General features: G+C 45.3%; 1 protein-coding gene across 1 annotated transcript in view; it reads right to left on the bottom strand.

Moving 5' to 3' along the window:
• Positions 1–23,557, bottom strand: part of PLXNC1 (plexin C1) — a 128,561-nt gene extending 105,004 nt beyond the window's left edge. The window contains exon 1 of the mRNA XM_033952774.1: positions 22,445–23,557. Within this exon, the coding sequence (XP_033808665.1) occupies positions 22,445–23,503 (1,059 nt within the window). The 5' untranslated portion in view covers positions 23,504–23,557. The remainder of the gene's footprint in view (positions 1–22,444) is intronic.
• Positions 23,558–23,757: the final 200 nt, after the last annotated feature.

Here is a 23,757-nt window from a genome sequence, read left to right on the forward strand (position 1 = left end):
TAACCATGAAACATCAAGTTGACAATGTAGTGTGGCGCAGTGGTTAAAGCTACAGCCTCCGCACCCTGAGGTTGTGGGTTCAAACCCACGCTGCTCCTTGTGGCTCTAGGCAAGTCACTTAATCCCCCCATTGCCAGATAGACTGTGAGCCCACCGGGATAGACAGGGGAAAATGCTTGAGTTCCTGAATAAACTCATGTAAACCGTTCTGCGCTCCCCTGGGAGAACGGTACAGAAAATTGAATAAATAAATGTTGTGGAAACTGTGTACGCTTAGATCTTACTTTGACGCTCCAACATTAAGAACTTTGGTTCAGTCTCTGGTATTAAGCCAGCTTGACTACCATAATATAGTGTATCTTGCAGGATTCAAAGAGAACACTGCAATTAAACTTATATACGATCAAAGAAAATAGGAGACAGAGGGGGCATGATTGAAACATTCAAGATAATGAAGGAAATAAGACTTAGTAGATAAAAACAGGTTGTTCACCCTCTCCATGGTAGGGAGAACGAGAGGGCACTCTCTAAAGTTGAAAGGGGATAGATTCCGGATGAACATAAGGAAGTTCTTCTTCATCCAGAGAGTGGTAGAAATCTGGAACGCTCTTCCGGAGGCTGTTATAGGGGAAAACACCCTCCAGGGATTCAAGATAAAGTAGATAAAGACAGGATGTTCATCCTCTCCAAGGTAGGGAGAACGAGAGGGCACTCTCTAAAGTTGAAAGGGGATAGATTCCGGACAAACGTAAGGAAGTTCTTTTTCACCCAGAGTGGTGGAAAACTGGAATGCTCTTCCAGAGGCCGTTAAAGGGGAAAACACCCTCCAGGGATTCAAGACAAAGTAGATAAAGACAGGATGTTCATCCTCTCCAAGGTAGGGAGAACGAGAGGGCACTCTCTAAAGTTGAAAGGGGATAGATTCCGGACGAACGTAAGGAAGTTCTTTTTCACCCAGAGTGGTGGAAAACTGGAACGCTCTTCCAGAGGCCGTTAAAGGGGAAAACACCCTCCAGGGATTCAAGACAAAGTAGATAAAGACAGGATGTTCATCCTCTCCAAGGTAGGGAGAACGAGAGGGCACTCTCTAAAGTTAAAAGGGGATAGATTCCGGACGAACGTAAGGAAGTTCTTCTTCACCCAGAGAGTGGTAGAAATCTGGAACGCTCTTCCGGAGGCTGTTATAGGGGAAAACACCCTCCAGGGATTCAAGACAAAGTTGGACAAGTTCCTGCTGAACCAGAACGTACGCAGGTGAGGCTAGTCTCAGTTAGGACACTGGTCGTTGACCTAAGAGCCGCCACGTGAGCGGACTGCTGGGCACGATGAACCACTGGTCTGACCCAGCAGCGGCAATTCTTATGTTAGGTTACTCCATTGTACTGTGAGATGCATTGGCTCCCTGCGGAAGCGCGCATTATTTTCGAACTAGGTCGCTTGTACTGTAAATTTGTCACTGGTCAGGCACCACAAAATCTGACAGACTTATTTTTTTTTATCCCAGAAAAACTTGAGAAAAACCCATGCTTTGTTTGTCTTTCCATCAGCTAATGGCTGCAAATATTTTAAAAAAAAAAAAGTTCCACGAGCAACAACTCTCTTTTCAAGCTGCTATGCATGATAGCGATTTCAGGCATTTGTGCTCTGTCTCACTCTTATCTTCAGTTTAAAAGGCAATTGAAGACCCATCTCTTCAACAAATTCATAGGCAATTAGATTTCTTACATTCAGATTATTATCTTATTACTCTTTTCTGTATCGCTCCATGGTGCGACCTCATTTGGAGTATTGCGTTCAATTCTGGTCTCCTTATCGCAAGAAAAATATAGTGGCACTAGTAAAGGTTCAAAGAAGAACGACCAAGATGGTAAAGGGGATGGAACTCCTCTCGTATGAGGAAAGACTAAAACGGTTAGGGCTCTTCAGCTTGGAAAAGAGACAGCTGAGGGGGAGATATGATTGAAGTCTACAAAATCCTGAGTGAAGTAGAACGGGTACAAGTGGATCCATTTTTCGCTCCGTCAAAAATTACAAAGACTAGGGGACACTCGATGAAGTTACACAGAAATACTTTTAAAACCAATAGGAGGAAGTTTTTTTCCACTCAGAGACTAGTTGAGCTCTGGAACGCGTTGCCAGAAGATGTGGCAAGAGCGGATAGCATAGCTGGTTTTAAGAAAGGTTTGGACAAGTTCCTGGAGGAAAAGTCCATAGTCTGTTATTGAGAAAGACATGGGGGAAGCCACTGCTTGCCCTGTATTGGTAGCTAGCAAGGAATATTGCTACACCTTGAATTTTGGCCAGGTACTAGTGACCTGGATTGGCCCCCGTGAGAACGGGCTACTGGGCTTGATGGACCATTGGTCTGACCCAGTAAGGTTATTCTTATGTTCTTATTTTGTTATGTGGTCTAGAAATTGATTTATTGTATTGTATTGAAGGGAGAGGTAAGATGAAAGGCTGAGGTGAAAGGACAGAGAAAGAGGAATGTAGGATAGTCTAGGATGAGATATGGGCAGGTAGCAGGAGAAAGAGAAAGGGGAAGATAGAGAAGGACCAACAGGCACATCTTCAGGGGGGCACCCACTCACTCACGAACCCCTTGACCCACTGGCACCTCACAGGTATTTTTGGCCCTAACTGTAACAAACCAGAAAGCTAGACAAGCGTGAAGTCTCTCCCATCAAACTTTTTAAAAGCTTTTTATGCTGGTACATTTTTCCTTAAAAATGTTGACGCTAGGAGGAAATTTCTCAACAAATGCAAACCACCACCTGGTTTGCAGAAGTTCAAAAAAAAAATCCTTAAAACTAGATAGAGATGTCATCACTGAAGCCTTAGCAAAAAAGGAGAAGCTTGAGAGGCAGAACATTGGACGAACACAGAAGGGCGTGGCGGAACTATAGCCCTGGTACCGCAAAGCAATGACTATACACCAGCAAACGTTTACTGCCTTTTTCTTTTTCACCTCCTGTGGACCTCTGCTTTTGGTTCAGAGGTCAAACACCGCGAGGCAAAAGCTCATTTCCCTCATTCTTGCAGCTTTGTTGTTAACAGGAACACATGATTGCTAGAGCCTTAAGCTGCAAATTCATTTAAGTTAATAAAGAGGCTGATTCTAACGGGACTGCTCTTCTTGAACAAACAATAACTGTTCACACTGATAGAGCTACGCTCTTAGTATCATTTGTATTTGAGCAAGATGCGAATATGATTACGAAATTGTTCTTTAAAAACTCACAAAAGTTATTTGGGGAACAGAAAATATGGATATACCCTGACGTCGCAAAGACTCCGCAAGAACGGAGGAAAGAATTTCTTTCTATGCGTCAAGATACTATTAATTTGGGAGCAACGTATCTTCTAGCATACCCCTGCAAATGCTTGGTTAGGTATTTGGGAGTCAAATACACTTTTTTTTTCTCCAAACCATCTGAAGGAATTCCTGGATGTGAAGAAGATCATCAAGGACTGAGGGATAAGGACATTTTAATAGCTGGTGCTTAGATACATTAAGCCTATTTGTTTAATTAAATTCTTCTTTAATTTTCCTCTCATATATTTTCTTGATTGACCCCCTCCCCCAAAATTGTGGTCTAAGAAGGGGATAAAGAAATACTTTTTATTTCTATAAGTATGAATTTATAATACTTCTGTGTTGTTTTTGCCTCCCTGTGTTTATTGTAGCAAGATGTATTCTTGTAAATTTTGTTTTTGAGGCAAGGAGTCCACTTTGAGCTGGACACGTAGAACTCCGGCATTGTTCAGGAAACACTGGGTAGAGCACTGAGGTTTTAGAGTGACCAAAGCTCTACCTTAATAGGATGCAAATCATGCCTATGCTGTTAGTGTGGAGCATTGGTGGGTAAAGAGCGCAGAATGTTCTTGGCGCATGCTCAGAAAAGGTGTGCAATAGGCGCAGCTCTTGTGCACATGTCTAGTGAATGGGTGGAGAAGGAACCCTCAAAACGGTTTGAGATAGCAGAAATTGTACAGGGAAGTGTGATGCTTAGCCAGGCTTCCTCTTTACCATGTAGCTTTTGCAGATGTAAAAATTGCCCTGTCCTAACAACTAAAATTATAAATTATTATTTCTTGTTTTTTAAAATTAGGCAGACTGGAATAGTCGCATTTCCTTATAACCCCACCCATGCACTGCGCTCCTCGTAGCAGAATCACCTCATTGTGCCAACATCTCGCTTAGAGAATGACACGGGGGACAAATTTTTCCCAATCCTGTGGGAGCTCATTTTCCCTTCCCGTCCCTGTGAGTTCTTTTCGTGCCCCTGCCCCATTCCTGCAAGCTTCGTCCTCATCTGCACAAGCCTCAAACACTTTAAAATCCTAAGTAGCAACATTCTAGAGCTTGGATTGTGATGTCATAACGCCTCATTCCACCAATGCCTAAGCTCCGTCCTCATCTGCACAAGCCTCAAACACTTTAAAAGCATAAGTAGCAACATTCTAGAGCTCGGATTGTGATGTCATAATGCCTCATTCCACCAATGCCTAAGCTCTGTCCTCATCTGCACAAGCCTCAAACACTTTAAAATCCTAAGTAGCAACATTCTAGAGCTTGGATTGTGATGTCATAACACCTCATTCCACCAATGCCTAAGCTCCGTCCTCATCTGCACAAGCCTCAAACACTTTAAAAGCATAAGTAGCAACATTCTAGAGCTCGGATTGTGATGTCATAATGCCTCATTCCACCAATGCCTAAGCTCTGTCCTCATCTGCACAAGTCTCAAACACTTTAAAATCCTAAGTAGCAACATTCTAGAGCTTGGATTGTGATGTCATAATGCCTCATTCCACCAATGCCTAAGCTCCGTCCTCATCTGCACAAGCCTCAAACCCTTTAAAATCATAAGTTACAACATTCTAGAGCTCAGACTGTGATGTCATAATGCCTCATTCCACCAATGCCTAAGCTCCGTCCTCATCTGCACAAGCCTCAAACACTTTAAAACCATATGTAGCAACATTCTAGAGCTCAGATTGTGATGTCATAGTGCATCGTTCCACCAATGCCGTCCTCCTGCACAAGCCTCAAACACTTTAAAAGCATAAGTGTTTGAGGCTTGTGTGGTTAAGGCAGAGCTTACAGGAATGGGGCAGGAACAGGGACAGTGCCAAAACTCATGGGGACGGGATGGGGAAATTGAGTTCCTGTGGGGCCGGGGAAAAATTTGTCCCCGTGTCATTCTCTAATTTCAGACCTCCACTATATATATGTTCAAATCACAATAGTTCCTCAGAATGCCACACAATAAAATAGTGTGGTAGCCGTCCTCACTGGAATGTTCCAGTGAGGACGACTACCACACTACTTTATTGTGTGGCATTCTGAGGAACTATTGTGATTTGAACATATATATAGTGGAGGTCTGACTTTGGTTTACATTATTTTGATATCTTTGTGCAAGTTTGCGATTTTGCATTCTCTAATCTCGCCATATCACATATGGCACCATAAGTAGCCGGATCTTTTCTGAGACAGGGCCTTCGCTTTGGAATGCTCTTCCCTCATACCTATGCTTTTTAACCTCATTAGAAAAATTTAAGGAAGCGTTAAAAACATTTCTCTTTGAAGACGTCTACGCTCAAATCTCCAATGTTATCCACTGACCCTTCAACCTAGTACTAATGCCCGGCTACAGTGGGAAACTGGCTTGAACAGATCTCTCTATTCTTCAACTTTTTCCCTTTTTTCTGAGCATTGCAGGGAGTGGCTAATGAGCTCATTTTAATACAATTGAGCTCATTAGTATAGGAAAAAGTTCTCAACCCATCCAACCAACCAACTTCCTAAATTCTGGGCATTATTTTGCCACTGTTAAGGTCCGCCCAGTTCCATCCATCCCTGCCCGAGTCCCGCCACCCGCTGCCTGCATTCGTCAGACAGGAGGGCATCCACGCATGCGCGGATGAGACGTGATGACGTGATGCACCTGCGCAGATGGCCTTCTGCCCGACGCAATTTCTAGGAAGCTTTTCAAAGCCCAGACAAAGTGCTGGGTTTTGAAAAGCCGTCCAGACCCCTGGACATGTCCTCGAAAAGGACGTCTGGTAACCTTAGCCACTGTAGCTGAAAAAAGTGTTATTTCTTTAAGTGCCAATTAATTTGCAGAAACGAAATTCTATGTTTTGACATTGTTTCAGATCATTAATCCAACTAGAGAGCTGCACGGGAACGGGGACGATGAGGATCCCGCGGGTTCCCCCTTCGGGTCACGGGGATCCCGTGGGGACACCCCCTAGGGTCACGGGGATTATCTTCTTTTCCCTACCTGCCCTGCCGCAGCACACAGCCGACAGGAAATCTTCCATGATGTCAGTGCTGACGTCGGAGGAAGGGCTTAAGCAAAGCCCTTCCTCCCTCTGACGTCAGCGCTGACATCGGGAAGACTTCCGGTCGGCTGTGTGCTGCGGCAGGGCAAGTAGGAATAATTCAAGGCAGTGACGTACCAAGGGGGGAGGGGGCGGTCCTCCCCGGGGCAGCCTTAGGGGTGTGCAGAGCTGGCCAGATCCCCTTACCTTCAACAACAGGCAACAGGCCCGGTCCGACAAACTTCCCTGCCCTGTAGCCGCAAATCTAAATTACCTTCTTACAGCAGCTGGATTCAAGGCAGAGAGGTTTGTTGGACCGGGCCTGTTCTGTTGTCGGTCGGGCAGGGAAGCGCCACGAAGGTAAGGGGCAGGGAGGGAAAAAGGGAGGAAAGGTGGAGTGGAGAGGAAAAGACACTGAAGGGAAATGGGGAAGAGAGAGTGGGGCGAAGATGCTAAAGGGAAATGGGGAATAGAGAGTGGGGCGAAGATGCTAAAGGGAAATGGGGAAGAGAGAGTGGGGCGAAGATGCTGAAGGGAAATGGGAAAGAGAGAGTGGGGCGAAGATGCTGAAGGGAAATGGGGAAGAGAGAGTGGGGCGAAGACGCTGGCAGGGAAGAAGACAGAGATGCCAGACTATGGGGAGAGCGGAGGGAAGATGATGGGTGCCAGACCAATTTGGAAGGGGGAGAAAGGGAGAGGCACAGTAACAGAGCAAATGGAAGATGCAGAGAGAAGAGAGATAGTGGATGGAAGGAATTGAATGAGAACACGAGGAAAGCAGAAACCAGGCAACAAAGGTAGGAAAAAGTTATATTTCTTTTTTTTTATTTTTTTTTGCTTCAGGTTAAAGTAGTATATTAGTTGTGTTGATAAAAATTTATAAACATTAGAGGCTCTGGTAGAAACCCATTTACAAATAAGCAAAGAGACTTTATTAATTTGGAAATATTAATTGGGAAGAATACATACTTTGTAAACGGGTTTCTACCAGAGCCTTTAATTCAGTAGCATAATTAAATGAAATAACTATTTCTGAAGTTTATAGGGATGGGCGGGGACGGAGGGGATTCCTTGCGGGGACGGGTGGGATTTTTGTCCCCGCGCAACTCTCTAAATCCAACCATATCTATGTCATTCTCTCCTTGGTTGGGATGAGAACTTTTCAGCACCCCCTGGTAGTATGAAGAGCTTCAGTTTCGGGTAACCAGCGCTGATACTATGATGTCAGAATGCCTCATTCCACCAATAAGAGCCAACCTCTTCAGTGATGTCACAAGGGCTTGATTGTCCTATACTTTTCTCACTTGTATTACATATGGGGGGGGGTGCTGAAAAGTTCTCAGCTGAACCAACCAACTTTTTTTTTTTTTGTATATCATGTTTGAGGTCAACCAGAGTAACAAAAGGCATACAAAAGGTATATACAAGAAAAAGAGGCAAGCCAATCTCGGCAGTGAACAGTGCAATACAATACAAGCAACCACACCATCAAACAAAGAGCATAAGATGGAGAGGCAGACTATAATATATGAAACGAAAATGTGAAAGAACCACAGATGGGCCACAATGATCCATAAATAAATAAAAGCGTTATTTTGCCACTGTAGCTGAAAAATGTCTTATTTCGTTAAGTGCCAATTTGCAGAAACAAAATTCTCTGTTTTTTGACATTGTTTCAGATCATTGATTGAACCAGATCTACCTCATTCTCTTCTTAGTTGGGCTGAGATCTTTTTCAGCACGCCCTTATATAAATCTGATTGGAAATCTAAGTGGGGCCCAGTCATCTGGTATACATCTCCTATTTGTTATCTTCCACCCTTCTCAGCATTTTCTCTTCCTTCCTGCCTTTGCATTAGCTGATAAATTGCAAAGCCAAAGCTGCTGACTTCACACTCTTACAACACCATAATTGCATTGCTTAATACATAGAGATGATGCTGTTTCCACAATATCAGTGGTGGTGGTGGTATAGGCCTTTTTTTCCACAGACTTGGTGACCGTGGCCCACCATTTGACTATAATTTTTCTGGTATGTTACTGCAGTTCTCAGTGCTTAACCAGCTCAAACACCGCTTAGCTTCTAAGGCCTACCAGGTTTAGTCTCAACTCAGAGCCACGTTGCTGGGATCATGGCATTACTGCACAGCAAGAAAGCTATACTCTTATCATGTCCAGGTGGTGTCATGTCCCAGTTTACATGATCGATATTTCAGCCATCTTGCTGTGGCTTTCTTCAGGGGGAGCGAAACATCAGTCAAGCAAACTTGTATGCGGTACCACCTGGACAGCTGTGGAAGCCTAAGAGAATATGCACTCTATCATGTCTTAACAGGAAAGCTAATCACTTGCCAAGACTAGTACAGGCAGTCCCTGACTTACAGACGCCAGACTTAAGTACGACTCGTACTTAAGAACGTGGTCATGGCTTCATTTGATTTCACTGAGCAGTTTTTCCAGTGACAGACTCCTACAATTCTCCTGTAGCAGATTCGGGAATGATGCAGGGCCACATTAAGAACAGTGTGTGGTTGTGCATGCTGTACCTTAGAGGGAACACTGGGAGGGACAGTTGGCCCTTGTGGCAGCTGGGAGCAGAGGTAAGCAGCAAGAATCTTAAAATCTACAAGTTCTGAGTTACATACAAAGAAGACAAAGAAAACGTAACTCATTCTTAACCCGGGGACTGACTGTACTGTAATTACAGTCATGGCTTATGGTTTCAAGCAGCCAAACCAAAAGGAGCAGAGATGGCCTTAAATAGACACAAAACTACAGGTCCAAGAGGTTTCCAACAATTTAAACTCTCCCTTCCTTCTAAAAAAGAGATTAAAGGAATCGAGATCTTTAGTCAATCTTTGGTCTTTAAATTCTCTCAACTCTGGAATGATCTCCCCCTCCCCCTTTTATTTTTTTTTAAGGGGTTCCAGTTCATTTCAATTTTTCCATAAATCTTTAAAAACTACTCTTATTTGCCAAACATTTTGAAAATTAATTCCCTGTTTATTTAATTGCTGTAAAGCGTAAACCAAGTCGAGCCTTCTCAGAATGATGACTCGGTATACAAAGTTAAGCTTTAGTTTAGTTTAGTCCAACATTCCAACCTACTGATCCCAGAGCAAGCAGTGGTTTCCCCTCATTCTGTCTTCCTTTATTGGAAGACCTGATATAGCTGTGTTTTGGCACTCTGCCTGCATCAGGGGTCCTAAAAACATAACAAAGGCACATGTATAATATTTATACAATAAAAACACATTCCATAAAAAATAAGCCAATAAAGTACAATTATATAATTCAAATAATACGTGAAGGGTCATTTTCGGAAAGGACGTCCGAGTCCCACTTGGACGTTTCCCACTAAACGTCCACATTCAGAAGCACAAAAACGGCCATTTTTGAAAGAGACATCCAAATATATATCTTTTTTTGTTTGAAAATTGCCTATTGAACATCTTGGCCGCCAAAACGTCTAAACCGCTAGGATGTCTACATCAGTGTTCTTTAACATTTGACAGCTATGGATCGGTGGAGATAAAATTTATTTATTTATTCATTCAATTTACTATACCGTTCTCCCGGGGAGCTCAGAACGGTTTACATGCATTTATTCAGGTACTCAAGCAGTTTTCCCTCTCTGTCCCAGCAGGCTCACAATCTATCTAACATGCCTGGGGCTATGGGGGGATTAAGTGACTTCCCCAGGGTCACAAGGAGCAGTGTGGGCTTGAACCCACAACCTCAGGGTGCTGAGGCTGTAGCTTTAACCACTGAGCCACACTCTTTCCGCGGACCGGCGGTTGAAGAACACTGGGCCCAGACCCCGCCCATCTCCACCCAATCTCCACCCCAGACCCCGCCCCTCTAATAGTACTAATTCTAACATCATTTTTTCCATTTTTCACATATACACACACACAATATAATCTTATTAACAACACATAATGGTTAACCACAAAATTAAACTACACAAAGCACACTGTATGCTTCTCAACATTCATTCCTACCAGAACATAGATAACCCCTATGCAAATTTGGGACCACAAACTAAAAGTACTAATATATACAAACAAACCCTAAGATGCAGGACTCTGCATGCAGTACAACCCCAGAGAAAAAGAAACAAATGCATTTGCAAAATACACAATTCAGTCACTAAATTCAAAAATAAAATCATTCCCCCTACCTTTGTTGTCTCCCTTTCTCCATGCCATGCCTTACCTTCTAGCCGTTTTATTCCGACCCCCCTCCCCACCCCAGTGTAATCTTCGGGCCGGCTCCCTCTTCCTCACTGACGCAGTGCACAAAGCCGTGGGCAGCGGCTCCTCGCACACGTCCCGTGCCTCATCCGTGCAGGGTAGGGATGGGTGGAACTCGGCGGGCCTAGGGGTCCGGATTTTCCAAATGGAAAATCTGGTAACCCTAGCTCTTATATCCAAAACGAAAACGAATTACTTTTCAGAACTAGCACTGTAATTACAGCCATGGCTTACGCTTCCACTGGTCATTCAGTGAAAGTTTAGAAAGAAATAGCTTCAGAAGTCATTAACTAGACAATAAAGTTGAACGGTGCTCCAAAGGATAACAAAATGGTCTGCTTCATGTTTAGGCTTTATTTGCACCCCTTAAGTTTCAAGTTTATTTAGAATTTCTTATACCGCTCAATCAGACTTCTGAGCGGTGTACAATCAAAATCGAGTTACAATGGTAAAACAACTTTAGAGCTTGACCATAAATCAACAGGGGATGTTAGAAAAATGAAAAGAAAACCAAAAACCAACTCTGACTAAAGACGAACGAGAACAAAAGGAAAAAGGGGAAGAACTAGAATATTTTGAGAAAAGAGAACAAATAAGGGATGAACAGGAAAGGAGATTTCTTTTAAAAAGTCAATAAGTATTTCGACCTTATAAGGGCAGTTAAGTTTCAAAAGCATCTCAATTTTCCCTCCTTTTCGGCTCAATAGAATGCAGACTATCTACATTATTAAATCGGAGGGCATTAATTTCTTAGAACATAAGCAGTGCCTCTGCTGGGTCACACCAGAGGTCCATCACGCCCAGTAGTCCGATCACACGGCAGCCCATCAGGTCCAGGACCTGTATAGTGATTCTCTATCTATCCCCTTTTCCTTCAGGAAATTATCTAATCCCTTCTTGAACCCCAATACTGTACTCTGTCCTATCACACCCTCTGAAAGCGCATTCCAGGTGTCCACCACCCTTTGGGTGAAGAAGAACTTCATAGCATTGGTTCTGAATCTGTCCCCTCTTAACTTTTCCGAATGCCCTCTCGTTCTTGTAGTTTTCGAAGGTTTGAAGAATCTGTCCCTCTCCACTTTCTCTATGCCCTTCATGATCTTGTAAGTCTCTATCATGTCCCCTCTCTAAGTCTCCGCTTCTCCAGGGAAAAGAGCCCCGGTTTCTCCACTCTTTCAGCGTATGAAAGGTTTTATCAAGCGTGTCGCTCTTTTCTGAACCCTCTCGAGTATCACCATATCCTTCTTTAGGTACGGCGACCAACATTGGACGCAGTACTCCAGATGCGGGCACACCATCGCAATATTTCAGGGTGTCCCGCCAATTACACGCAGGACAAATGCACGCAGTCAAATACACGTCGCAAATGTCCCACGTGCAATTATCAGCGCATATTTGACTGTGCGCATTTGTCCTGCACGTAATTGATGGTGTACCGTATTTCAGGCACTTAAAGTTGAAGCACTTTCTGTGTTAAAATTCAAACCTGCTCTTGAGTGCAGAGGCAGTCCTCTCTAATCATCATTAATAATGTTTGAATTTCTAGATCGTCTTTCTAATTTTAGCTCAGCGGAGGGTAGTGAGTCACAAGGAATGTCAGTGGAAGAGACAGGATCCGAACCCGTCTCAGCATTACTAGACCCTTCTTGGTCTAGTATATGGCTCCAGAAAAAGGAGGACAGATTGAGACATCCGGGTTTTACTTCCAGTGCTTTCAATGGGAGTAAAACCCAGCCGTCTCCATCTGTCCTCAGGGCAGGATTAACCAATAGGCCCAGTAGGCACGTGCCTAGGGCCCGAAATGGTCACAGGGGCCCGAGGAAGGAGGGCATCAACCTTGTTTTTTCTAAACGGGAATTGGCACCTCCAGCATCGATCGGCAATGTGGGCCCCCCCCCCCGCCCCCAATCAGCAATACGGCTTCCCCCCATTGACGGAAATTAAGACAAGCAAGCAACGCGGGTAAGAAAGGCAACGGGAACTGTAATTTTGCAAGCGGTGCTGCTTGACCAAAGCTTCCCTCTGACGCAGCTTCCTGTTTCTGCCTGGGCACATAGTGGGGTGGGGCGGGGCAGGGGGCCCAGTGTACTTGGGTGCCTAGGGGCCCTCGACGAATTAATCCTGCCCCGTCTGTCCTCCTTATTTCCTTTGCTTTCAATGGAAGTAAAACCCGGATGTCTCGATCCGTCCTCTTTTTTTCTGGATCCATACGGTAACCCTACATTCTTGGATGAGTTGAAGAGCAGCCAGTGTGGGGGGTTCTCTGAAGCTGGTTCATATCAGATAACAAACAAACTTTCCTTTATGTGGGGGTCCTTTTACTAAATTGCAGTAAGCATTAGAACGCACTTACCACACGTTAAGGCCACATTATCAAATGGATGTGAAGAAAATGGAGTCGATTCAGCGAATGGCCACTAGGATGGTCTCAGGACTAAAAAATCTCCCATATGAAGAACGTTTGAGCAGGCTGCACTTATATTCTCTCGAAGAGCGCAGGGAAAGGGGGGACATGATAGAAAACATTCAAATATATCACGGGCCGTATCGATGTGGAGGAAGAAATATTTTGTCTTACGGGTCCCACGGCGACAAGAGAGCATCCGCTAAAACTCAGGGGGGGAAGATTTCATGGGGACACCAGGAAGTACTTCTTCACCGAAAGGGTAATTGATCGATGGAATGGTCTTCCATGTCAGGTAGTCGAGGCCAGAACCATGCTCGACTTCAAGGGACGATGGAACAGACAGGTGGGGGTCGCTCCAGAGGAATGCTTAAAAGATGGATTCCCGGAGGAGGGAGGGTTCTTGAGTGGGCAGACTTGTTGGGCCGTCAGCCCTTTTCTGCCGTCATACTCTACGTTTATGTTTCTATGTTAAAAAAGCTTACTGGGGGGGGGGGGGGCGAGCCCTGGAGTCCCATGATAAAGTGGCCTATTTGTGCATACACACTGTACAGTAAGATCGGAGATCAAAGAGCAAAAGAGAACCGGCATGGCTTACCAAACAGGTGAAGGAAGCCATAAAAGAAAAGAAGGACTCTTTCAAAAAATGGAAATACATAAAGACAACCGAAGCCTGGAACAAACATAAAGATGATCAGAAGAAATGTCACAAGGCGGTGAGGGATGCAAAACAGGAATATGAGGAAAAAATAGCCCAGGAGGCCAAAAACTTCAAGCCCTTCTTTAGATACGTGAAAGGGAAAAAACCTGCAAAAGAGGTAGTCGGACCCTTGGACGACCAGGGAAGAAAAGGGTACATCAAGGAAGATAAACAAATCGCAGACAAACTAAATTCCTTCTTTGCGTCCGTCTTTACGAAGGAGGACACCTCAACAATACCTGAAGCGGAGAAAGTGTTTGCAGGAGAAATAGAAGACAGCCTCACCACAGTTGAAGTGGACTTAGACCAGATATACTATCAGATCGACAAACTTAAAAGTGGCAAATCCCCTGGACCGGATGGAATTCACCCAAGAGTCTTAAAGGAATTGAAGGTTGAAATCGGAGAGTTATTGCAAAAACTTGCAAACCTGACAATCAGAACTGGACAGATACCGGACGACTGGAGGATAGCGAACGTCACCCCAATTTTCAAAAAAGGATCAAGAGGGGAACCGGGCAACTATAGACCTGTGTGTCTTACGTCTGTCCCCGGCAAGATGGTTGAAGCACTGATCAAGGATAGCATGGTCCGGCACTTGGACGCACACGACTTGATGAAACCCAGTCAACACGGATTCAGGAAAGGGAAATCATGTTTGACGAATTTACTCCAATTTTTTGAGACCGTGAACGAGCAAATTGATAGTGGGAAGCCGGTGGACATAATATACTTGGACTTCCAGAAAGCGTTCGACAAAGTTCCACATGAAAGACTTCTCAGAAAACTACAAAGCCATGGCATAGAGGGGGATATACAAAGATGGATAGGCAAATGGCTGGAAAACCGAAAGCAGAGAGTGGGCATAAATGGGAAGTTCTCCGACTGGGAGAAAGTGACTAGTGGTGTACCCCAGGGCTCGGTACTTGGGCCGATCCTTTTTAATATTTATATCAATGATCTGGAGGAAGGAACATCCAGTGAGATCATCAAGTTTGAAGACGATACAAAACTATGCCGGGCGATCAGATCGCATGAGGATAGAGAGAAACTCCAGAGCGACTTGTGTCGGTTAGAAACATGGGCGGAGAAATGGCTGATGAAGTTCAATGTGGAGAAATGCAAGGTAATGCATTTAGGCAATAAGAATAAGGAATACGAGTATACAATGTCAGGTGCAACTCTGGGGAAGAGTGAACAAGAAAAGGACCTGGGTGTACTGATAGATAGGACCCTGAAGCCGTCGGCACAATGCGCGGCAGCGGCAAAGAAGGCAAATAGAATGTTGGGCATGATAAAGAAAGGAATCTCGAGTAGATCGGAGAAAGTTATAATGCTGCTTTATAGGGCAATGGTCAGACCACACTTGGAATACTGCGTCCAACATTGGTCTCCCTACCTAAAGAAGGATATAAAACTGCTGGAGAGGGTGCAGAGACGAGCAACAAAACTGGTGAAGGGTATGGAAAAACTGGAATACGAGGACAGACTTATAACACTAGGATTATTCTCCCTTGAGAAAAGGAGACTGCGTGGGGATATGATCGAGACCTTCAAAATACTGAAAGGAATCGACAAAATAGAGCAGAGAAGATTATTTACATTGTCCAATTTGACACGGACTAGAGGACATGTAATGAAGCTAAGGGGGGACAGGTTCAGGACTAATGTCAGGAAGTTCTGCTTCACTCAGAGAGTGGTTGACACCTGGAATGCCCTCCCAGAGGAGATTATTGCGGAATCGACCGTCCTAGGCTTCAAGAGCAAACTAGATGCATATCTCCTTAAGAGAGGCATATAAGGATATGGTGGACTATAAATTACGACAGGTGTACACCTGGCAGGGCCTCCGCGTGTGCGGATCGCCGGACTTGATGGACCGAAGGTCTGATCCGGAGATGGTATTTCTTATGTTCTTATGTTCTTATGTAAAAAAAAATACGTTTTATTTTCTAAGAAGGAGGTATGTTTAGGGGTAGAGATGAGTGGGCATGACAGCGCTAAACAGCGCATGCGGCATTGCTGCATGATCATTGATCAATGCAGGGTTAGCCAGGGGCACTTACCACCTACAAAATAGGTGGCGATAGGGGTTCACGCATTAAGGGGTCCTTTAACTATGGCGCATTAACTGATTTAGCGCGTGCTAACACGCCCATTATATTCTACGGACGCATTAGCAATTAGCGCGTGCTAATCGTTAGTGCACGCTAAAATCGGTTAACACACCTTAGTAAAAGGACCCCTAATTTATTATTTTTTTTTAATAGCTGCGCACTAACAGCAAAATTAGCGTGTGGCCATGAATTCAGAAACTGTGAAAGTCAACCATTTTCCAGCCGCAGCCAAAGTGGCCTTAGTGTGTGGGAGTGCCTTAAGGCCACGATTGCCAAAGCTTTAGTAAATGTCCCCTTGGTTTCTTAATTCGGAACTGTGAAAACGACCCGGAGGCTGCGGATTCCCTTTTTTCCCTCTTCTTCGCTCAGACAAACCTCAACCGGCCATCTGGGACATGAAAGCAGAAGAATGAAACTGCACGTGTAGGCATTATTTTCTACCTCTTCCTAATTACAGCAAGTTAACAGGAACCACTGGGTTTGTTAGCTGTGCAGTTTTATCGAGATCCTCCTCTTTCTCTAAAAGTGAAAGCGGTCGAGATAAATTATCAACACCATCAGTGTCGTGCAATTCCATGGGATAACTTACATAGTAAATGACAGCAGAGAGAGACCTGAACGGTCCATTCACACTCATACATTCAAGTTTAGATTGTCTTTTCTTTGGTACACCGTCAACAGCGTGCGGGACAGTTGCGCCCCGACAATTCCGCTCTGTCAAATGCGTGCTGCGACAAGTGCGCGCAAGAAGGGAGTGGGATTTTCGGGGTGCAATTGAAAGTGTACCTGGGGGGTTTGCGGCAATCGAGCACGTCAGGTACACCCTATAGGAGAGTGGCATTGGGGGATGGTGTCCTCCCCACACTCCCTCAGAGCGGAATCGGGTTTGGGAGGAGAGCGGGAGTTTTAAGGGTAGTGAGGGGTTCCCCACACATACACCCTCAACACAACCCCCCCTCAGAGCGCAAATGGGAAGGCATAGGGGGGACGTGCATTTGTCCTGCACAAAAACATCAGGGCGGAGTTGTTGGCGCACCAGTGTCACCCTTTTCTTTAATATTTCTGGGCAATAGACCATAGAAGTCTGCCAGGTATCGTCATTAGGTTTCCAATCCCAGAGCTACCATTGAAGCTCACTCCAGACCAATAGCGTAGCGAGGGTAGGAGGTGCCCGTGGCAGTGGTGCCCCTCCATGCCCTCCTCTCTGCACCGCTGATCCTTCAGCGCCAACCCTCCCTGCACCCTCCTCGCTGCCCCCCACCGCACTCGCGCCCTCCCTTCCCACCCCCGTACCTCTTCACATTTTCGCCAATGCGAGCTGCTTCTCTGGCCTGCTCCTAGCCTGCTTCCTGGTCCCGTGACTTGGAAGTGATTTCAGAGGGAGACAGGCCAGCTCGAGTAACAGGCTAGAGTAGTTGCTCGTGCTGGTGAAGATTTTAAAGAGGTACGGGGTGGGGAAGGGAGAGGGGCAGAGAGGTGCCAGTGCCCCCACCAAGATGGCGCTTTCTATACACTCAGGCTAGATTACCACATGGCTCCAGAAAAAGGAGGACAAATTGAGACATTCGGGTTTTACTTCCATTGTTTTCAATAAAAGTAATAATAATAATAATAAATTTATTTTCTTATATACCGCCCCACCAACAGTTCTGGGCGGTTCACAAAATGAAGAAAACTGAAACAATTCAGTGAAAAAAATACAATTTCATAAAAACAATATATCCTACAGTGGTCAAATACAACAATGAATAAAATACAGTTTAAAATATACTTAAAAAAATAAAAAAAGAGAATAATAATAAAACAGTACATCCTGCAGAGGTCAGATACTACTTTAATTACAATACAATTTAAGATAAAGTTGGAAATAGAAAATGAAGAAGGGTAATAATGGAACCCCATCGCTATTAAAATCAAACATTCTTGTTTATCAAATAGATATGTTTTTAATGATTTCCTAAATGTAAAATAAGAGTAAATTTGAACTATCAGCGGGTGTAACCTGGATGTCTTAATTGTCTTCCTTTTTCTGGAGAAAAAGGAAAAGTTTTGTGGAGATGGTGATGTTCAAGATGCAGGCTTTATAAAAATGTACAATTGGGCTTTATTTTAAAATGTACAATTAGTTAATCCACATAAAATATATCTAGGACCTAAACCAGGGGTAGGGAACTCCGGTCCTTGAGAGCTGTATTCCAGTTGGGTTTTCAGGATTTCCCCAATGAATATGCATGAGATCTATTTGCATGCACTACTTTCAATGCATATTCATTGGGGAAATCCTGAAAACTCAACTGGAATACGGCTCTCGAGGACCGGAGTTCCCTACCCCTGACCTAAACCATTGAGAGATGTGGACCCAACACGATCCGTGTTTTGACAATGTGTCTTCCTCAGGGGTCCCGAAAAGTCACGATATAAAAACACGTGGATTAAACACTGAAAGCGATACTAAGTCGTAACTCTGCGCGGAATTACTTATACAGCACTCCCCCCCCCCCCCCCCATATTCACGGGGGTTCCATTCCAGGAACCCCTGTGAATGCTGAAAAACCACGAATACGGTTTTTAGTGAGGGGAGGCAGGAGAGGGCAGCCGGAGAGAGCAGCCGGAACGCTGGCAAGTGAAGAAAATCACTCGCGGTATGCTCTGACTAGAGAGCTGCACGGGAACGGGGATGACGGGAATCCCGCGGGACCCGTAGGGGATTCCTCGCGGGGACGGGTGGGGACGGAGGGATTCCTCGCGGGGACGGGTGGGAGTCCTCACGGGGACGGGTGGGACTTTGGCGGGGACGGGTGGGGACGGGTGGGATTTCTGTCCCCGCGCAACTCTCTAGCTCTGACCGCCTCTTCCTGCACTAAAGTCGAGCCTCACTTGATCGAGGCCCGACTTTAGTGCAGGAAGAGGCGGTCATAGCATATCGCGAGTGATTTCCTTCACTCGCCGGTGCTCCGGCTGCCCCTCTCCTGCCCGGTCATTCGCAGTCGGAAAATACTGCGAATGACTGGGACCACGAATCGCTGACCGCGAATGACCGGGAGAACACTGTATACCTCTTATATCCTCAGTGGTTTACATTCAGGTACTTTATTATATTTCCCTATCTGTCCTGGCGGTCAAGCTCTATCTAGTGTACCTGGGGCAATGCGGGGATTAAGTGACTTGCCCAGGGTCACAAGAAGCAGCACAAGATTTGAACCCACAGCCTTAGGTTGCTGAGGCTGTAGCTCTAACCCCCTGCGCCACACAGAGGGCATGAGAAATTAAGTACAAAAACAAGGGACGATGAATAAAGCAATTTTTCAGGATCGTTTGGGGGGGGTTTGTATTCTATTTTGAAAGCCTCATCTTTAATTTGTATTCATTTGGGCTCTTCAAAAGCTCGCAGACCTCGTGGCCTGTATGAACATAAGAACATAAGAATAGCTTTACTGGGTCAGACCAAAGGTCCATCAAACCCAGTAGCCCACCAAGCCCAGTGCCTCATGCAAAATTGTGATTTAGATTCTGAAGTATCAACTGCAAGAGACAAGATTTTGGTATAGTCCTCCAGGCTTTTTTGTAGAGGGGAAAATCAATATCCGACTTGTGCCTTAGGAGTCCGGTGGTCGCGTCCGCAACCGCCTTCAGCTCTCACCTCCTCCAGCACTGAACACAACTGCCATCTTACGTCAAGCAGTCACTGCCAAGAGAGGTGCTGAATTTTGCGTGAGTTCACGAGATTACGCACAAACGCACAAGCTGCACTGCCTCCAGTGGTTACCTTACGTTCTGGAACATTGCCCGCCTCACTGCTGTAACCTCTCGCAAGCGCTTTCCTGCGTCTGTACGCGATTGTCCTCTCCGCTCCACCTCACAATCGCGTACAGACGCAGGAAAGCGCTTGCGTGAGGTTATAGCAGTGAGGCGGGCAACGTTCCAGAACAATGGTAACATACCGAGGGCCTCAAAATAGTACCTGGCGGGCTGAAATTTTGAGACCACTGCTTTACAGGCACTTGGCTGATACAAAGCAGGCAGAGGTTTAAGAGGGAATCAGGAAATTTGTTAGAAGAATTAGGGTTTCATAACTTTCTCACTGGTAGGTTCTATGAGGGGCCGCTGAAAAGTTCTCAGCCCAACCAACAAAGTCTCCATCGAGAGCTCTACACTTAGTCCAGTGATTTTCCACTTTTATCACTCCGTATATTTTCCCGACGGAATGAGAAAGGTGGAAAATCACTGGACTAAGTGCAGTGCCCTCGATGGCAAATCATAGGTTGCATACGCAGGAGTTTCATCAGCCGTAAGCCTGAAGTCATTATGCCATTGTATAGATCCATGGTGAGGCCCCACCTGGAGTACTGTGTACAGTTCTGGAGGCCGCATTACCGTAAGGATGTGCGGAGACTTGAGTCGGTCCAGAGAATGGCCGCCAGGATGGTCTCAGGACTCAAGGATCTCCCGTATGAGGAACGGCTGGATAAATTAAAGCTATACTCTCTCGAGGAACGCAGAGAGAGGGGTGGCATGATCGAGACATTCAAGTATCTCACGGGCTGCATCGAGGTGGAAGACGATATCTTCTTTTTCAAGGGTCCCGCGGCAACAAGGGGGCATCCGTGGAAAATCAGGGGCGGGAAACTGCACGGGGACACCAGGAAATTCTTTTTCACTGAAAGGATGGTTGATCGCTGGAATAGTCTTCCACTTCAGGTTATTGAGGCCAGCAGTGTGCCTGATTTTAAGGCCAAATGGGACAGACACGTGGGATCTATTCACAGAGAAAGGTAGGGGAGGGTCCTTGGGGTGGGCAGACTAGATGGGCCGTGGCCCTTATCTGCCGTCTATTTCTATGTTTCTATGAGGTTGCCCCAGCTTTGTTGGCTGGGCTAAGTTTTTCAGCGGCCCCTCGTATTGTGTGGTACAGCCTGCAATATCATATTAGACTAGACCAAAATGATCTGCGCTTTCATAAGAAAGTGAAAACGTGGCACTTCTCAACCGATACTTAGGGCCTCTTTTACAAAGCCGCGTTAACGGCCCCGAAGCCCAGAGAGATTTAAAGGACTTCGGGGCTGTTGCCACGCGGCAGCCGCTAGCGCGGTTTTGTAAAAGAGGCAGTAAGTTTACATTTTGGGAAGAAAGGCTAGGCTGGAAATGAAACAACATTGTAATATGTTGGGTTGTTCGACTAGCTTTTTAATATGCTTATATGTAATGTATTGTCATAGTTTTGAACTACTGTAGATGGTTGTAAACTGTCTCAAATATGCTATTGGAAGAAAAAATATATACAATATTTACATTTTTCATTCAGCATCCATTTATCATCAGTTTGTGCTTAGCTGAAACAGAAAGGCCCCGACATGATGTCGGCACAACAGCGCCTGTAGCTCTCAAAGCTTTCGTTAACACACTAAGGGTACACATTTCACTTAATAATTTAACGATCAATTTTTGCATGATTTGTGGTTTGGTTCCCAGTATACTAACTCTGACTATACTGGGGATTTTCTTTCTATTGACGGCGGAAAATTTTTAACTGCCCTCAGCTGAACAAGGCGCATTTTACCAACTATAGACTGCGCTCAGCCCTGTTGATTTGCGCCTTATTAAAAAAAAGCCCTGAATGTACGCCACCTCTAAATAAAATATATTACTCGCCAAGGAAATCACAAAGCTCTCACCCTCAGGAATTAGATTTACATAATTTAACTGGCATTCTTGAGACTTCTGAGGAAGAAATTCAACATCGAGGCAGTAGGATTGTTTCATTGGTGTTTGAGCAGGACATGATAATGAAAACTTATTTCCGTTTTTCCCAAAATTTGATTTTGGGGGAAAAAAAAATTTGGATTTTCCCTGATGTTACTAAATCCACTCAAGAGCGGAGGAAATTATTCCTGAGCATGAGGGAAGAGCCAACAAAAATGGGAGCAACCTTCTTATTAAGCTATCCTTGTAAATGTATGTAGGAAACAAATATGTATATTTTGTACCGGAACAGCTTCGTAGTTTTCTGGACTCAAAAAAAAAACTTGACCAATTAATAAAGAGCAGCTAGATAGATTATGCCGGAATTAATCATGTTAAGCCTTTTACCTATAGTTGATCAATATTATTATGAGATCTCCTTATCTTTATTATCATCTTGTCTTTTTTTAAGAGTGGCTTTAGTGGTCTAAGGAAGAGTATATATAATTACTGGATGATATTGCATAATTAAAAAATTTTTTCGCTTCTTGTTTTATGTTTTATATGTTCTTTATGTATTATGCAATACGTACAATATTTTGATTCTTGCTTATTTATCTCTCTGATTTTCTGTAGCAAGAGGATTCTTGTGTTATATGTTGAAATTAATAAATAAATAATTTAAAAAATAAAAAAAAAATCTACCATAAGCATGCTTGGACATGAATGAAGACGGAAACTGAAATGTCCGGTAGGCAGGGAGCCAGTTTTAAGCTGCTTTTAACCCGAGTCTCTGAGCAGGAAGGCCCTAGATTAGATATTAAGACTTCCCCATTATAGGGTAGAGAAGAACAGAGCACAGAAAGAGGAATGTATGCTTAAATACATAACAGAGCCACCCACCCTTGCATAGTATTGATTAAATGTAAGGGTGAGGGGAAAAATGTCCACTTACGCAGGGCCTCGGGTTGTAGTATTTGAAGCGCTGCAGGTCACAGCCGTCGGCTCGGGTTTGGATCTCAGTCAGGTTGAAGAGGCAAAGCGCCACGCCGTCCGCTCTCTCCCCTGCCTCGGAGGCGAAGATGCCAGCCCAGATGCCTCCTTGCCGCCCCGAGCCCCTTATCAGGGCAGAAGCCACGATCACTCTCCTTTTGATCCCATCATGGTGGCAGGCGAGGGTTGCCTCCCCATCCAGGGTCAGGCGGCTCTCTTTCCAGTTCTGCGGCGTTTTGAGGGTGGCCACTGCGGGATCGCCCACGACGGTCCCCGTAGAGTAGTTGTACTGATAATAAGGGATGAAGACGCCACCGTTCCACGCGAGGATGTCGACAAAGTACACTGCGCTGTCCACGACCCCGGGTTGGGTTGGGTTGGGTTTGTACACAGCCAGCTTGTTATACTCGGAGGGGCACTCTGTGAAGTTTGTGCACACAATGGAAATCGTCCGCTTGTCAAAGTTCCCAAAATCACGGCAGTAGGATTCCACGCCCTCCTTGGTATTGCTGGTGGCCAGCAACAGGTAGCTGGACCCTCCTTTGCTCCCGGGCAGCAGCAGCCCGGCGGTGGACTGCTGCGGATGGCAGGACACCTGTTGGGTGCTGCAGTTCAGCACCTCATCTATGCGGCTCAGGTTTCTTCGCTGGCAAAGCCCCTTCTGGTTCCAGCAGCTAAACAAGTTCCCCTCCTCCTCGTGCACAATCAGCAGCTTGTTGACTAACCCCGTGGCGCTGGGCCGACACTTGGACTCCGTTTCTTGCTCTATGCTTGCGTTGACGGCGAGCTGCAGCTGCAGGGACGGATCCAGCTGGTACAGGTTGTCCTGGGTGGCTATGAAGACGTGGCTCTTGCCAACCACGATGTTGTGGATGGGGTGCCGCAGCTTGAAAGAATTCTTCTGATCCCAGCAACCCCCTGCTAGGAAGAGAGACAGGAAGAGGAGGAGGCCGGCGAATCCCAATGGATAAGAAGCAGGCCCAGGGCTCAGTGGGGCTCCAGACCCCCGTGTGGCCCCCATCACCGGCCTCTCGTTCAGCACTGTACCTTGCCCTGGTGCCACATTGCCCTGCGTTGGTCCGTCTTGGACTGATCTGCAGCCAGAAGTGCTCTGTGGATGCTTTTACGGGGGGGGGGGGGGGGATGTGTTTTGCAATGAGGGACGGGGAGGACTTCCTCTATTTTGAGGTTGGTTTCCTATTGCTTGTGTATGTGTGGTCTGTCACTCCAAGCAACCAACTTTTTTTTCTAAATGATTTAGAGTGCTAAACCCAA

This window comes from Geotrypetes seraphini, chromosome 7, assembly GCF_902459505.1.
Source record: "Geotrypetes seraphini chromosome 7, aGeoSer1.1, whole genome shotgun sequence".
Classification (NCBI taxonomy): Eukaryota; Metazoa; Chordata; class Amphibia; order Gymnophiona; family Dermophiidae; genus Geotrypetes; species Geotrypetes seraphini.